The sequence below is a fragment of the Gopherus flavomarginatus genome, chromosome 4 (assembly GCF_025201925.1).
Source record: "Gopherus flavomarginatus isolate rGopFla2 chromosome 4, rGopFla2.mat.asm, whole genome shotgun sequence".
NCBI lineage: Eukaryota > Metazoa > Chordata > Testudines > Testudinidae > Gopherus > Gopherus flavomarginatus.
Genome location: NC_066620.1, coordinates 141625233 through 141640057, shown reverse-complemented (window position 1 = coordinate 141640057; position 14825 = coordinate 141625233). Strand labels below are relative to the sequence as shown.

The following is a 14825-nucleotide window of genomic DNA, read 5'->3' as shown; positions in this document are numbered from 1 at the left end:
CCCAAAATATGATTTTTCTTATATATATTTACAAACACCTTGACATGCTTTAATTCCTCATATGCTTTTTCTCTGCCTGAAATCAGTGTGAGCATCCAGTCTGGCATGGGGAAATCTACACAGGCTACAGAACTGGCATAGCTATACTATGCCACCCACTGTATTACCCACTCTCACCTACCTGGTTACAGATAGTGTGTCAGGTGCCCTAGACCCAATGTAGATGACCTACCTAGCCTTCCCATGTTGAGTTCTCCTCTGGCACTTCTGAGGATCTGGTATCTTGAATTTACACAGTGTCTTATACCCTGCAGCACTCCAAAGTGCTTCGCAAACTTTGCCAACTGATACACAAAAACTACAGAGCAGGGATCAGCAACCTTTGGCATGTGGCCCGCCAGGGTAAGCACCCTGGCAGGCTGGGCCAGTTTGTTTACCTGCCATGTCCGCAGGTTCGGCTGATCGGGGCTACTACTGGCTTCAGTTCACTGCTCCAGGCCAATGGGGGCTGCGGGAAGCAGTGCAGGCCGAGGGATGTGCTGGCTGCCACTTCCCGCAGCTGCCACTGGCCTGGAGCAGTGAACTGCGGCCAGTGGGAGCTGCGATCGGCCAAACTTGTGGATGCAGCAGGTAAACAAACCAGCCCAGCTTGCCAGGGTGCTTACCCAGGAGGGATGCGTGCCAAAGGTTGCCGATCCCTGCTATAGAGACTGAAGTGTCCAGCACTCCTGTGCAGTTGACTCTGGGGAGGTGCACTCTAGGTGTTTAACTCAACAGTATCTAGCAAGACCAAACAACAGTTTGCAGTGGAAAGAACACTTGACATAATCGAAACTGCAAGGGGAATTTGATCGGGCAGAGTATATATACCGGAGATGAGGGTTAGCCAAGACTCCTAAACAATCTTCTAGGGGATTGTTAGGTAATAATTTAAAATACTTTGAAGTCTCCCTTTCAACTAAAACAGTTATAAAACTGAAAGATTTCAAGCTATTGTACAGAATAGGAATTATAAAATGTTGCTTTTTGCATGAGCACATTTTCTTCTTGCCTTTATTGACGGACAATCTGTGAAAGCACTGGAGACCAAACCCCTACTCCTCTCCTATACACACTCCCGTGTAACGTACAAACCCAGAGTGCAAGAAGCTGTTGAGTAAAGTTGCCCTGGCATCCTGCTGCATTAATACAGTGCAATCACTGCCTACCAAGGAGGGAGAGGGGAATTCCAATAAACCCTTTTCCCTTTCTGTCAGCCCCTGCTGTGATGATGAGAAACTCAACACAAAGCAGCTCTCGTGACCTCTCTGCTCTACCTGTGGTAGGTTTACTCACATTATTTTGGAATCTGTTTTCAGTGGGAGCAATATGTAGCCCTAAGATCCTTCTACCCTATGGATCTCTTGTTTGCCTATTTTTGTTCTAATTGTTTAACCTAGGCTCCATCTGAATGGATTTACAAAATGAAATAAGGGTGAAATAGTCCAGGTAGCATGTGAAATGTGTCAAGCACAATGATCTCTTCCACACTGGCATGAATGTGGGAAAGCTGGACTGGTCCCAAGAAATGGCATTTCTGACACAAACGGAGAAGTGCTTGGATACATCACTTGCATTGTGCATGATCTGTATAGTCATCCATGTCCACATCAGAATCAAAGAGAGACTGTCCAGTATAATCCGTGTCAGGGGTTTGGGAAATACTGTTCTCTGTCCCTTCCTCATCAAATGTTTCTGTCCTTGAATAAAAGCTGAAGTCCTGCAATGGGGTGTGAGTCTTGCTAGCTTCACTACTTTCCTCAGATTCGTACAGCGTGTTATCGTCGTCCTGGTGCCACTCTGGCCAGAATTTCCTCCTTATTCTTTCACAGTACATAGCAAGGTTAATCAGTTCACCTGCAACATAGTAAAATAAGCCAATGTAAATACTCCTAGTCATTAATCCTGTGACCATGTTCACTGCAAAGAAAATTCACAGGCGCTGTCTTAAAAGAAATCTTCCTGGCTTGTTTCCAGGGAGACATTAGAGATCTCTTTCCAAAAGGCTAAGATACGATCAAACATAGTAACGGTACCGTTTACAAGTTCAGTCAAATGAAAAAAGCAAATGGTTGTGACTTGATTAACCTACCTGTGGTAAGCAGAGTCAAAATGAAAAGATTATGTATGAGTGTAGCTATAAAGTTAAGCAATTAGAATTAATCTTCATGAATGTGGCTCACAGGAAAAAGATTACTTATTTTATAAATCTGTCACAATAAAATTTGTTATGCATTTTGTACAAACCTGGCATCCAAAGACAGAATTTGGCCATACGTATTCTATGTATTTATTAAAAGAATGTTGTGCAATTGAAGGCAAATTTTGGGTTTGGACCACAAGGTGGCAGTACTGTTTGCAAGATAAATTTGGCATTTGACACACCGAATTTTTACATGGTCATTGTAGCACACCTTTAGGTATTGTACACATTAGGGATGGAACGATGGAATGAAAGTATTTTCCTTATATATTTATGAAGATATTATAAAAACCTCAGTGAAGGACAAAACACAACAGTACATCCAGGAAAAACACTTGTTGTGTGCAGTATTTCATAGCATGAGCAGCTGTCTGCTTAGGGGGAGTCAGACTGGAGCGTATTATAGGGGATGAGAGTGTCCATCTGATTATTTTGGTAGGGCAGCTGGGTTTCAAGCAATATAAGGCTAGTTCTTGAAATTCATGGGTCCTCTAAGATTTTGCCTGAGATCCTTCAGAGATCAAAGTCATAGAAGAGAAGCATATAATAGCAACAACAATAATAATACCTAGCTCTTATATACAGTGTTTTTCATCAATAGATCTCAAAACTCTTTACAAATGTGTTTTTAAAATTCCAAATTTGATTCTGTTCCTCCAAATTTATTATCATATTTAGCCCTTATATAGGACCGGATTCTATCCTTCTTCTACTAAAACTATTTCATGCCATGCCCCCCTTATATTCTATCACCCTTTTTTTAATATGAAGTTTTGCTCTGAAAAATTATGTTAAATGGCTCGGGGGTGGGGGAGCCTTCAAATTTATCATGTGTCTATGACTCCAGATCAAATGTGCTCAGCTTACCAATGAAAGGTGGGATCCAAAAGTCAAGATGGGCTCCTTCTTCTTCCTGTATCTGCACTAGTGATTAAGGTTCTGATTTCACTGAGACTACTTGCAGAATATGATACTACTCAGTGTAAGCAAGAGAGGCAGCATCGAGCCCATAGTGATTTCATTGTCAAACACTTTGCTGTAGTATGTAAGCTACCAAGTACAGTAATAGGAGCAACTAATGTGAAGAATTTCATGGGAGAAAATGAAGGCACCTTTGGATGGAAAAACAATATTACAGACTACATCAAAAGACAGGACACTGTAGCTGAACTTCTAGATTCATTCTGTCTTTAAATGTCATATGATCCTGGCAGTGTTCTCCTGCATATTATAATGAGATCTCCCTGAAAGCCTGCCCTAGGCCTACAAGCAGAGAATGCAACGAAAAGAAATGTCCAAATCTCTAAGATTGTCTTACCTTTGATTAGTCTCTCAGGTCTAGTCCCTGGTAATGTCCACATTGCTTGAGCCAGGTGCCCAAAGACAGTGGCATCGAGAGTGGAAAGCTTTGGTCCCATGATGTACTTCTTGTCACCTGTAAATGGTAAAATGGTGAACAGTTATGGACCTGCAGGTACCTCCCCTAACTATAAATATGGACTGCATCTTTTAACATATGTCTTACTGAAACAATTTGACTGGCAGCCTGTATGCTCCCCAAAAATATCCGGTTCTTTATGCTTTAGCAACTGCATGTGGGCCAAATTTTGGCTTGGGCACAGAAAAGGTTCCCAGGAATGGACTCCATTACTGCTATGTAATCCTGTGCAAGTAAGTTGGCTAATTGATGTATAGTGTTACAGAACCACCAGGCCGTCTGCTCCCCTTCTTTCTGCCATCCCCTATGCACTAAGTAGCAGAATCCACCATGGCATGCAGAGAATACACACTGAGTCAGTTTTGCTGCATTCAGGGCCTTCAGTGCTATCAGTAGTGGTGACTGAATGTGTGATTTCCTCTTGTTAGGAAAAAATCAAAGTTGATCCATGATTAACATCTTTGCTGAAAGGATGCCCATGGCAGCCCATGGGTATCCTGCACTAGTCTTTCACCAGTGGAGATCTGGTTTCAGGTCCTTCCTCAGATTACACGTGAAAATGAGAGTGGGTGACTTCAACCGAGCACTTACTTAATATTCGTCCAGATCCAAACCATCACCCCATTGGGTGTGATTGGCGACTTCTGCTCAAAAGAGGCCTAGTGCTGGAATAGTTAAGTGCGTTGCAGTTCCAGGCTACTGCATGCCCCTGGATTGGTGAGGAAGTTTGCAAAATGCCTACTCACATTATGCTTGGCTCTAGCCAGTACTGTTAGATCTCACAAACACCTCCCCATTTCAGCCACAAGTTTTACAGCAATTTAAACTGCCTGTGAAAGGTACCAGAATGACAGTCCTGGAGTCCAAATTCTTCTGCTTATCCACAGACCAGGCACAACATGGGAAGGAGCAGCGGAACCTTCCCTACACTGTCCCAGAAATGCCCTACAATCTGGATTTCAAATCCAGGGGGATTAATAGGTTATTTTATTCTCAGTCCCCTCAGTCACTTGGTCCTTCTGCTGAAATTGCCAATGATGGTGCAACAGTATGATGGGGACACTAGTTCATTAGAAATGAAACTGAGATCAGTAAGTCATTTCACCCAAGCCACTAAAGAGCAGTTCTATGTGGACTGCTGGGGAGGTGCTATAGTGCTCTGCTCCCTTCCCCAGGCTGTACCTAACAAGCAGGAGCTAGCCCTAAGTAATGGCATTTTGTCATACATTTTCTTATGGAACTGAAATGGCAGTCACATGTAAAAGTCACATTCCTTGGACTGTAAGGTCTGTAGGGCAAAACTGTCTTTTTCGTTCTGTTTGTACAGCACCTAGCACAAAAGATCCTGGTCTATATGACTGGGGCTCCTAGGTGCTACTACGATACAAATAAATAATTATAATCATAACACAGTAAGGTATGAAAGAAGATTCTTTTGAAAAAAAATTCAGAAATATCATCAGGAAAGGTATATCCAATACTGTATGTATCTGAATCATCCAAATCTATTCATCCCACTTCTCAGTGATAGTCTTCCTCGGTTTGGTTTACATTGCTCTGGTTTGTTGGGGTTACTAGCTTTAGGTGTATTAAACCACTTTAAGCAAAGCTGTACACTCTACTACTCAAGTGTCCTATATCGTAGCAATGCAGCTTTGTGAATAACAGAGAATGACAACTTCCTCTAAGAAGTCAAAGAGAATATTAAAATTGAACACTTTTTCCTTATAAAAAGGCCAGTTACTACATAAGTCCATTGTCTAAATAGAACATTCAGGTAAACAATCCCTCTTGGCAGCAGGAAATACGGCAAATGTCTTTGTGGTAGTTACATTGTGTCTAGTCTTGAACCATCTTGTACAAATCTCAAAAGTTGTTCCCAACACCACAGTTACACACCATGGGCTAAAATCCCATTTTACCTGCCAATGCCAGGAACTGAACACAATTTAATTGTGCTTCACGCTCAAGTCCAGAACAGTGTTATGCTGGGAAGTAATGCTGCATTTCAGGGTGGATTTTAAAAAACAATAATAAAATTTTAAAAATCAGAATTTATTAATTTAAATTGAGTATTTTCATTTAAACATATTTTTATTTTAAAAAATACATCTATTTGAAATTATGACAGCCTCGCTTAAGGCCTAAGCTTACCATAATGTATTAAAATCATTTAAATTAAAGAAAAAATAATATTAAGCCAATGATGTTTGCTGCTGAAGTTTTAAAGAAAGTCATACCAGTGAATTAGTGAAAGTCATTAGCTAAGCACCCCAGCAGCAAGTGTTGCTGAAGTGCTAAGCCCTCGTCCAGACTAACCCGCGGCATCGGCGGGTTAAAATCGATTGCTCGGGGATCGATATATCGCGTCTAGTCTGGACGCGGTGTATCGATCCCCGAGCGCGCTTACATCGATTCCGGAACTCCATCAATCCGAACGGAGTTCCGGAATCGACACGGAGAGCCGCGGACATCGATGCAGCGCCGTCCAGACTGGTGAGTACCTCGATTTTATAAATTCGACTTCAGCTACGTTATTCACGTAGCTGAAGTTGCGTATCTAAAATCGATTTTAATTTCTAGTCTGGACGTGGCCTAAGCCAACTTTTTACAACAGTAGCCTCTTCTGCAGGTGCAGAGTGAATATTTTCTTCATTTCAACTTATTCAACTAGTTCAGTTCAATGACAAGTTCATTCAAATGTTAGAAAACAACAGAGAGTTGAAAAATCAGGAAAGCTTGTTTTCTTCTTCCAATCTGTGAATAAAAACTAGATGCGAGAGGATGAGATCTACTAATTCTAAAGCTTTGTCTATACAACAGACCATACAGTGGCACAGCTGTATCGCTTCAGCTGCGCTGCTGTAAGGTCTCCCATGTAGCTGCTCTACTCTGTCGGGAGCGAGCTCTCCCGCCGGCATAATTAAACCACCCCTAAAAAGCAGTGGTAGCTATGTTGGCAGGAGAGCGTCTCCTGCAAACACAGAGCTGTCCACACCGGTGCTTTCGTTGGTGAAACTTTTGTCGGTCAGGGTATGTTTTTTCACATCCCTGACTGACAAAAGTTTTACTGACAAAAGTGCTAGTGTAGACAAAGCCTGAAACCTGGAAGGACATTGTGACAAGAAACAATCAGTTCAATTCACTAACTATATATAATACTTGCTCTGCTTTTTTTACTACATCAGTTAGTTTTAAATGCAAAACATATTGTAATAAACTTAAATAAGTACCTAAGAAAAACAAGTAACTAATAAAAACTATTAAATGTTGGTTTTGCACATTATTAATTTAATTCAAATTTCTGTCCAAATGCAGCTTGACACAAGTCATGAGTAAAAATTTCATCATCATCCCGTAAATAAGAAATGCACCATTCACTATTTTCTAACACAATAAGATGCAAAAATTAAGAATCTGAATAAATGTGTGTTAAGCTATATAATTTATTAAATAAATATGTACAGATATAGTGCATCCTCATGGTTAACAAAAGAGAGTACCAAATTTAGTCTAAAGGCTATCTCTAGTTGCAAATCAACATGTTTTAATGTTTATAGATCAAAGAGAATCCAACATTTCTTTAGGAAAATAACAAAAGTACAAATGCAAAACAAGGTGAGTTAAATCAAGGTTTCCTGGTTTCTGGCTTAAATCATTCTTAAATCACTTTGATTGAAATCAGTCCACCTTGCTGTATGTAGATGTTGGTACAGCCAGGGAAGGTAGTGACTATTATATTCACCTACTCTCCTGCCAATGGCCTCATCTCACACCTGCAGCACTCCTAGCTGGGAGCGGGTAGACAGAAAATCTCAGCAGATCTCTTCAGACCGTTAAAGCATAATACCAGACATGTGAGAAGAGAAATGGGGTTCCCAACCTCATTCTACTGAAATTTTGTTCTCAGATCCCTAAAAACAAATGCAAACAAAACTGTAACTAGGACTACATGCCTTAGGAAGGGATTAAAAGGAAATAAAAACATCCCCTGACACTTCTGCATGGGCTACTTGGACTCTGGATTCAGGTGTAAGCAGGCACTCCCAACATGCCATTGTTACAGCAGAGCCATAAGGCAAGTCATCACTGAGGCTACATCTACACTACAAGCTCGGGGGCAATTCACAGTTCACATACACATACTCAGGCTAGGTCACTGAGACTGTGTAGCCACAGTAGCACAAGCTGCTGCATCACAGCATAGCCGCACCAAGTACAAATCCACCTGAACCCCATGAGTACATATTGGCACAGCTGAGTCATGCCAGCATAGCCCAAGCTATCATAGCTACACTACAATTTATACTCATGCTAGCATTCATCAAGCTAGCACAGGGATTGGCAACCTTTGGCAAGCAGCCTGGTGGGCCGGGCCGGTTTGTTAACCCATTGCATCTGCAGGTTCGGCCGATCGCAGCTTCCACATCCCTGGGCCTGCACGGCTTCCCGCAGTCCCCATTGGCCTGGAGCGGCAAACCGTGGCTAGTGGGAGCCACAATCAGCCAAACCTGCAGACACGGCAGGTAAACAAATTGGCCCGACCCACCACGGTGCTTACCGCAGGCCAAAGGCTGCCAATCCCTGATCTAGCCCCAAGAGATGTTAAGAAACCTGATTCTTGACCATCAGAATTTCCCTGAGAATTTCTCCTTTAAGATTTTAGATAATTAAAAAGAAGAGAAACAGAATTCTCCACAGGGATTAGGACAAGTGCAATATAAGGAGAGACCACCCTGCCCCACAAAGATAATTTAAACTGCATCTCTCAGAGTGCTCACCTCCCATAATTACCAGTGCACTTACTTCACTGTTGCCCCATAAGCATGAAATGCGCTCCCTGTGCTGACTCCAAGCCAGTGCCCTCAAGTCCCTACTCAGAATCCACCTCGGCCATGATGCCTGTGGTATACTGCTAGCTGAGAACAGCTGGGTGGCCAGTTAACAGATTCATTAAAATCTCTTGCTCATTTGCAACTGTAAACGAAATCACAGAAATCTACTAAAGTCCCTGTGTGGATACCACCATTGATCCCTCTATGCTTCAGTTCCCCATCTGTAAAATGGAACTAACATTATTTCCTTATTTTTCCCAGTGTTTTCTGAGGATACATTCATTACAGATCAGTGCTAAGACAGTTTGATAATGTGGGCCATTTAAATACCTAAGATATATAGACAATACAGCAGATCACAAACTATACCATCTTTCTGATAAAAGTAGCATCTCTGGCAGTAATCTGTGTGGAAGGGCTTTCTGAAAACTGCAGAAGAAAATTCTAGTAAGAAAAATTGACTAAAAAGCTCCTAGCCCACATCTTAATGTAGTGTAAATTGATCTCTCTCTGTTGATTTACAACCATTGACGATCTAGTCCTTGGTGTCCAAAGTTAAGCAAGCATGAACTGTAATGTTTACTAATCTGCTGTTTTGCAAGCCTTCTGGGATATTTTCAGTACAAAAGGGGCTATATAAAATTCGACTTTGACCCTATTCTGTGCATGCACTTACTGACACCACACATATGTTGAAGTCTGCTTCAGAACTTTGCAATATTACTCTACCACCAGGTGAGGAGTAAAGCTCAGCTTCAAACCAAGCAAGGTAAATATTTCCACCCCTTCCACATAGAGAGACTGGGCAGCAGCCAAGTTATTCCTTTATGGAAACTATTTTTGGAGCTAAAAATAAATATTGTTGTTCCAGTGCATATTTGTCATGCTGCAAAAGGGGCTCCAAAGTAATCTGATCTGTAACAGTCTCAAAATCAACTCAAGACAAGCAGCCACTTTGCATTAGGATTTAGGCAGCACTTTAATCCTCCTACTGTTGCCCTGAGTTTTTCTAATTAAGAACCAAGAACCAATTGCCCCCTCCTGTGGGAAGACTCATGGAAGGGAGAAGATAGGTGGGGAATCCAGTAGAGCTTTTTATTGAATTGTAAGGGTCAGGGCAATTGCACCTCTATGGAACATACTATGGCTTTATACTCAGGGGCGAAAGTAACTTAAAGGACTTACCGGTACGCAGGGCTGGGCTCCTGAGCAGGAGTGCGGGGCCTCAACCGGAAGGGGTGAGGCCTTTAAATCCCCGGTCCCTTTAAACAGTGATTTAAAGGGCCTGAGGCTCCAGTTGCAGTAGCTGGGAGCCCCGGACCCTTTAAATCACTGCCGGAGCCCCATGGTAGCGGTAGCTGAGGCAGCAGCCAGGAACCCCAGGCCCTTTAAATCGCTGCTGGAGCCCTGGGGCTCCTGGCCGCGGCATCTTCCACAGGTCCAGCAGCGGGGCTCTGGTGGCAATTTAAAGGGCCAGGAGCTCCAGCTACTGTCCAGAGGTCAGGGTCCTTTTAAATTGCCAGCCCAGGGAAGCTTCCCCCTGCTGGTACAGTCAGCTGTGTACTGGCTCTTGCCAGTACGCCCTAACGGACCGGACCAGCTTACTTTCATCTCTGGTTAGACTGTAAACCTCATGGATACCCCTCACCCCAGGGAATCAGCAGGAGGCCAGGACCCTTTGCGCTGGTTTCACGGGAGCTCTGGATCTTCAGAACTGTCTCTCCACCTTGCCCCCCACACACAGTCCCTAGCAACAACTGTCCCTTAAAGGAGGATCTCCATTACAAAGTGGACCAACAGAATGTGAATGTCTCTTCCATGTGGGACAGTACACCAAGAACCTTTTTTGAAGTCTGGGGGTGGATGCTGCTGGGGGGACAGCTGAGCCTCCCTTCACATAGGAAGGTTATAAGCCACAATGTAGGGGGTCTCCTCTGTGTAGAGATGCAGACACAATCAGCCTCCAAGACTGGATTTTCCAAAGGAGCCTAAGGGAGTTAGGTACCCAGCAGTTGTCACTGAATTTCCTGGGAGCTGGACATCTAACTCCAATATGCACCTTTAAAAATCCCAGCCTAGGTGATTATGCCAAGATATCCACACACTAAGGAGAACTCTTGCAGCAGTGCTATTTCTCTGTCTAGGTGCCTATATGGCTCCCAGTGCTGTAGTGCCTGAATGACACTTGTATCAGCTGAAAAAAATTAAGTCTAGATAGGGTTTGTCAATCATAGGGAGAATCGTTTTGTAAAGACAAAGGACCAGATTCTGACACCCTATCGTTGACCAGGGCCCCAAAAAACTGCATTAAAATTAGTGGGAATAACACCTGGGGAGCAAGGTACTATTCAACAAGACAAACGGGAGGGCCAAAATTTGACCCAGTGATATTAGACCATTCCGATAAAGTATTTTATGTTGCTCTTTAACTACTATGTAAATTTCTGTGTTTCTCTGTGTGACACTGTATGGAATATGGGAGAGACTTTATGATACTGTTGATACCAATATTATGAAAGTGCAATGAATCTTACCAGATACACCATGTAAGGTATCCCTGGAAAAGTTACAATTCACTAAATATGATAATCTTGTTTATATGTTTGTATCACCTTTGTATTGTGAGTTATAGATATGTAGGGTATATCTGTGTTTCCAAACTTGTACTGTGTTTCTGGGTGACACCCCTAGACAGATTGGCATCAGCACTACCTAGCTTGTTCGATGGCCCATCAGCTGTACAATGAACCCAATTGAAAGGCCAGGGACTACACCTTATGAGTCAGCAAGGCATGTGGTATGCATGTGAGCGGAGAACCCTAAGGCTTTTCCATGCCATGTGCTGTGAAACTTGTGTTTGGGACACAGGAAGTACAAGCCACGTGGCAAAAGGAATATAAAGGGCAGCTGCATCATCTCCATTTTTTCTTCATTCCTGCATCTTACCTCTGGATAACTTTGCAACAAACTGATGCTCTGAACAAAGGACAGACAGACCCATCCAAGCTGTGGATGTATTCCAGAGGGACTTTCAAGCCAGCAAACTCACCAATACTGTTCAGAACCTGATACATAGACTACAGAGTCTCTGTATATATCTGAGTGCTTTATCATTTAACAACTCCCTTCTTGTTCTCTCTTTTTTCTTTATATTAAACCTTTAGTTTGAGACACTACAGGATTGGTTGGCAGTGTGGTATTTTGGATAAGATCCAAACTAATATTGACCTGGTAATGTTGCTGGCTGTTTGGGGTCAGAAGAATATTGTGTATAGTGAGCAGAGTTTTTAAATAACTTCTCACTGTACTGGACCTATGTGCTGATTGGGAGCCAGAGAACTGGAATGCAAGAAAGGGGGCTGTGTAATTTTTCTTTCTTTCTTTCTTTCTTTCTTTCTTTCTTTGCTTCTTGATAACCAGTGTGGGGGATCAGAGGTACAGTTTGTGACTCGTTAGTGAGTTTAACTTCAGTGTTAACCACCAGTTTGGGGAATATCTGCTCTCTCTTTTGCAGCCTGCCCTGACTTTGGCATTTTCAGTGAGGGTTGCCATAGGCACCCTGGGTCACACTCTGTTCATTATTAAGAATACAAATTTCATGCAAACCACCAGTGTCCTAAAAACATTCAGTGTGTTCTGCTATCATGCTGTTATACTGACACTTTAACAAACCAAACCAAAAAGGTGATCAACCAGTTTTAGAAGAAAAGATTAGATCACAAATAGAGTTTTCTGATTGGCTACCCAGATGTCATCATAATGTCAAGCTCTGATTGTTTTTTATTTATAAATTCATTTTGCCTCATTTTTATTTATAAATAAACTTTTACAACAAGATATTTGACACTGCACTTCCAAGGATTATTGTGCTTCTCAAGCAGCTATTCACATGCGCTTCTGGCTGATGCCTTACTTATTATATTACCCAAGATCTGCAATAATAAGCTAGGAGAAGTGTCTGTAAAGTCTTATTGCTTGATTATGGGTCTGATTTCAAACTATATAAACTAGGAAATAAGGATTAGCACTTAATTCAGCACACTGTGCCTAGGCATATTATAAAATGTATCATTCTCAGATATATGACAAGACAACGTGGAAAGTTAAGTCATTCCATTGCAGAGAATGACCCAACAGCATTTTGAAACTGGGGGAAGTGGAGGGAGACACTGCTTTATTTTATAACACCACAAAACTGCTAAACAAATTAAAGCCATTTTAGGAAAAATAAATGAATCCTAGCAACTAGTTCACAAACAAAGAGCCCAGTGATACTCACCCAAGTCCTCGGCTAGCCACCGAAACATCTTTCCTCTACTTACGAATAATGAATTCATTCCCAGAATGCTGGGATAAGTTTACAACTGATTAGCTACCCAACAAGGGCTAAATTCAAAATAGATAGTTCAACCAATTCTAATTTGCTTATTCATTTAATTTACACGTGGCCTGCTTTGCAGCTGTCTTCAATATCAGCTGCTGGAGCTGTGAATCTCTGCAAATAAGGCCAGATGTATCTTTATTTACATAGTGGTCCAGCTGTTGGAAGGAATGCAGAATATTGTAGGAGATCCCTGTTGACCACTTGATTTTCCAATTAGTGGCATTCCCACAGAAGTAGTGAACGCACATCTGCTAAGATCTCCTCTAAACACACTCTTTGGAAAGAAGTAATATTGCCACCACTGCACTCCGAGAAGCACAGTTTGGAAGACATATGGTGGAGGTCTCACATAGCTAGTAGGAAAAATTGTAGATGATAACTTTTCTAACACCAAAAGTATTGCATCCAACATAAGGTAACTATTTTGGACTTCTTTATGATAAATTAATCTCTGGACTGGAAGTTTGCAGTTGCCCAGGAACCAGTGATGATGGCCTGATTGTATTCAATATGGGCAAACAGAAGACAGTTCCAACCAGAAATACACACACTCATGATGCTTCAAAAGGAAAATTTGGGCAAAAATGACTGGGAGAACAAATTTAGACAGAAATGTGAATGACAATTGGGAGCTCTTTAAGACGAGTTTATCAAATGACCAAAAAGCCGTATTTCCAAAATCAAGAAAGAGGAAAACTTTGGCTACAAGCCCATCCTGGTTCAGTGGCAAAGTGAGGGCTGCAATTAGAAAATTTTTAAAAAGCAAAATATAACAAATGGGGAAAAGAGAAGAAAGATATCATCAATATGAATCAGAAGTTATAGGGTACAGAACAATGATAAGGGAAGCTAAAGACAACAGGGCAAATCCAGGGCTGGCAGGACAAAGGACAATAAAAGGGAGTTTAAGTATGTTAGGAACAAAATAAATCCTAATAATGGTATAGATCCATTGCTATATGGAAAGGGTAAGACTGTTAATAATGACACATAAAAGGCAGAAGTGTTCAATAAATATTTTTGTTCTATATTTGGAAAGAAGGAGGATGATATACTAATGACAATGATGAAGAACCTTCCAGACCATTATCAGCTAAGGAGTAGAGCTGGTCAGCACAATTCTAGCAAAACAATCCCTCTTCAGAATTTGCCTATGCAACAAAATTGGAACTTTTCTAGAGACAGTCTAGATGATGGAACTCAGCCAGGGAATGAAACCAAATTTCTAAATCAGAATTAAACCAAATTTCAAAATATTGAAATCCTCTTCAAAACAGAATTCCCTTTTTCCACACATCTCTAGTGAAGAGGATGTTAGACAACCTCTACTAGGGATAAAAGTTTTAAAATTAGCAGGCCCTAGATAACCATGCACCCAAGTGTCCTAAAAGAGATAGCTGAGAAGATCTCTAGACCAATTATGTTAATTTTTAATAAATATTGGAATACCAGGAAAATTCCATAAGATTGGAATGTGCCAATATTCAAAAAAGACAAACAGGATGATCCAGGTAACCAGATGCTGGACAGCCTAACATAAATCCCAGGCAAAACAATACAAATCTGATATAGGATTCAATTGAAAAAGAATTAAAATATATGAATATAATTAATACTAGTCAACAGGGTTTATGAAAAATAGCCCTGATTTCATTCTTTGATGAGATTGCAAGTTTGGTTGCTAAAGATAACTGCAATAAAGTTATCTAATATAGTTGCATGCTTATATCAATATAGATATATAGATATAGTAACAGTTATATAAAATTAGTTTAAACTACTTTAAGACATTGGGCTTAGTACTACCTGACATTCTGATTAAAAAATAGCATTATGTAATATCAAGAAAACAAATGTTAAGCAGATTAAGAACTAGCTAACTGGCAGATCTCACAAAGTAGTCATAAAAGGGAAATAATTAATGGA

The 14825-nt window shown here is 41.2% G+C and overlaps 1 protein-coding gene across 2 annotated transcripts in view; it reads right to left on the bottom strand.

Moving 5' to 3' along the window:
• Nucleotides 1-608: 608 nt before the first annotated feature.
• The window catches only part of FAXC (failed axon connections homolog, metaxin like GST domain containing), a 39155-nt gene continuing 24938 nt past the window's right edge, over nt 609-14825 (bottom strand). For both annotated transcript variants that reach the window (XM_050949314.1, XM_050949315.1), the window contains exons 5-6: nt 3561-3677; nt 609-1896 (exon numbers count right to left, since the gene is read on the bottom strand). In XM_050949314.1, the coding sequence (XP_050805271.1) occupies nt 1607-1896; nt 3561-3677 (407 nt within the window). In that variant the 3' untranslated portion in view covers nt 609-1606. The remainder of the gene's footprint in view (nt 1897-3560; nt 3678-14825) is intronic.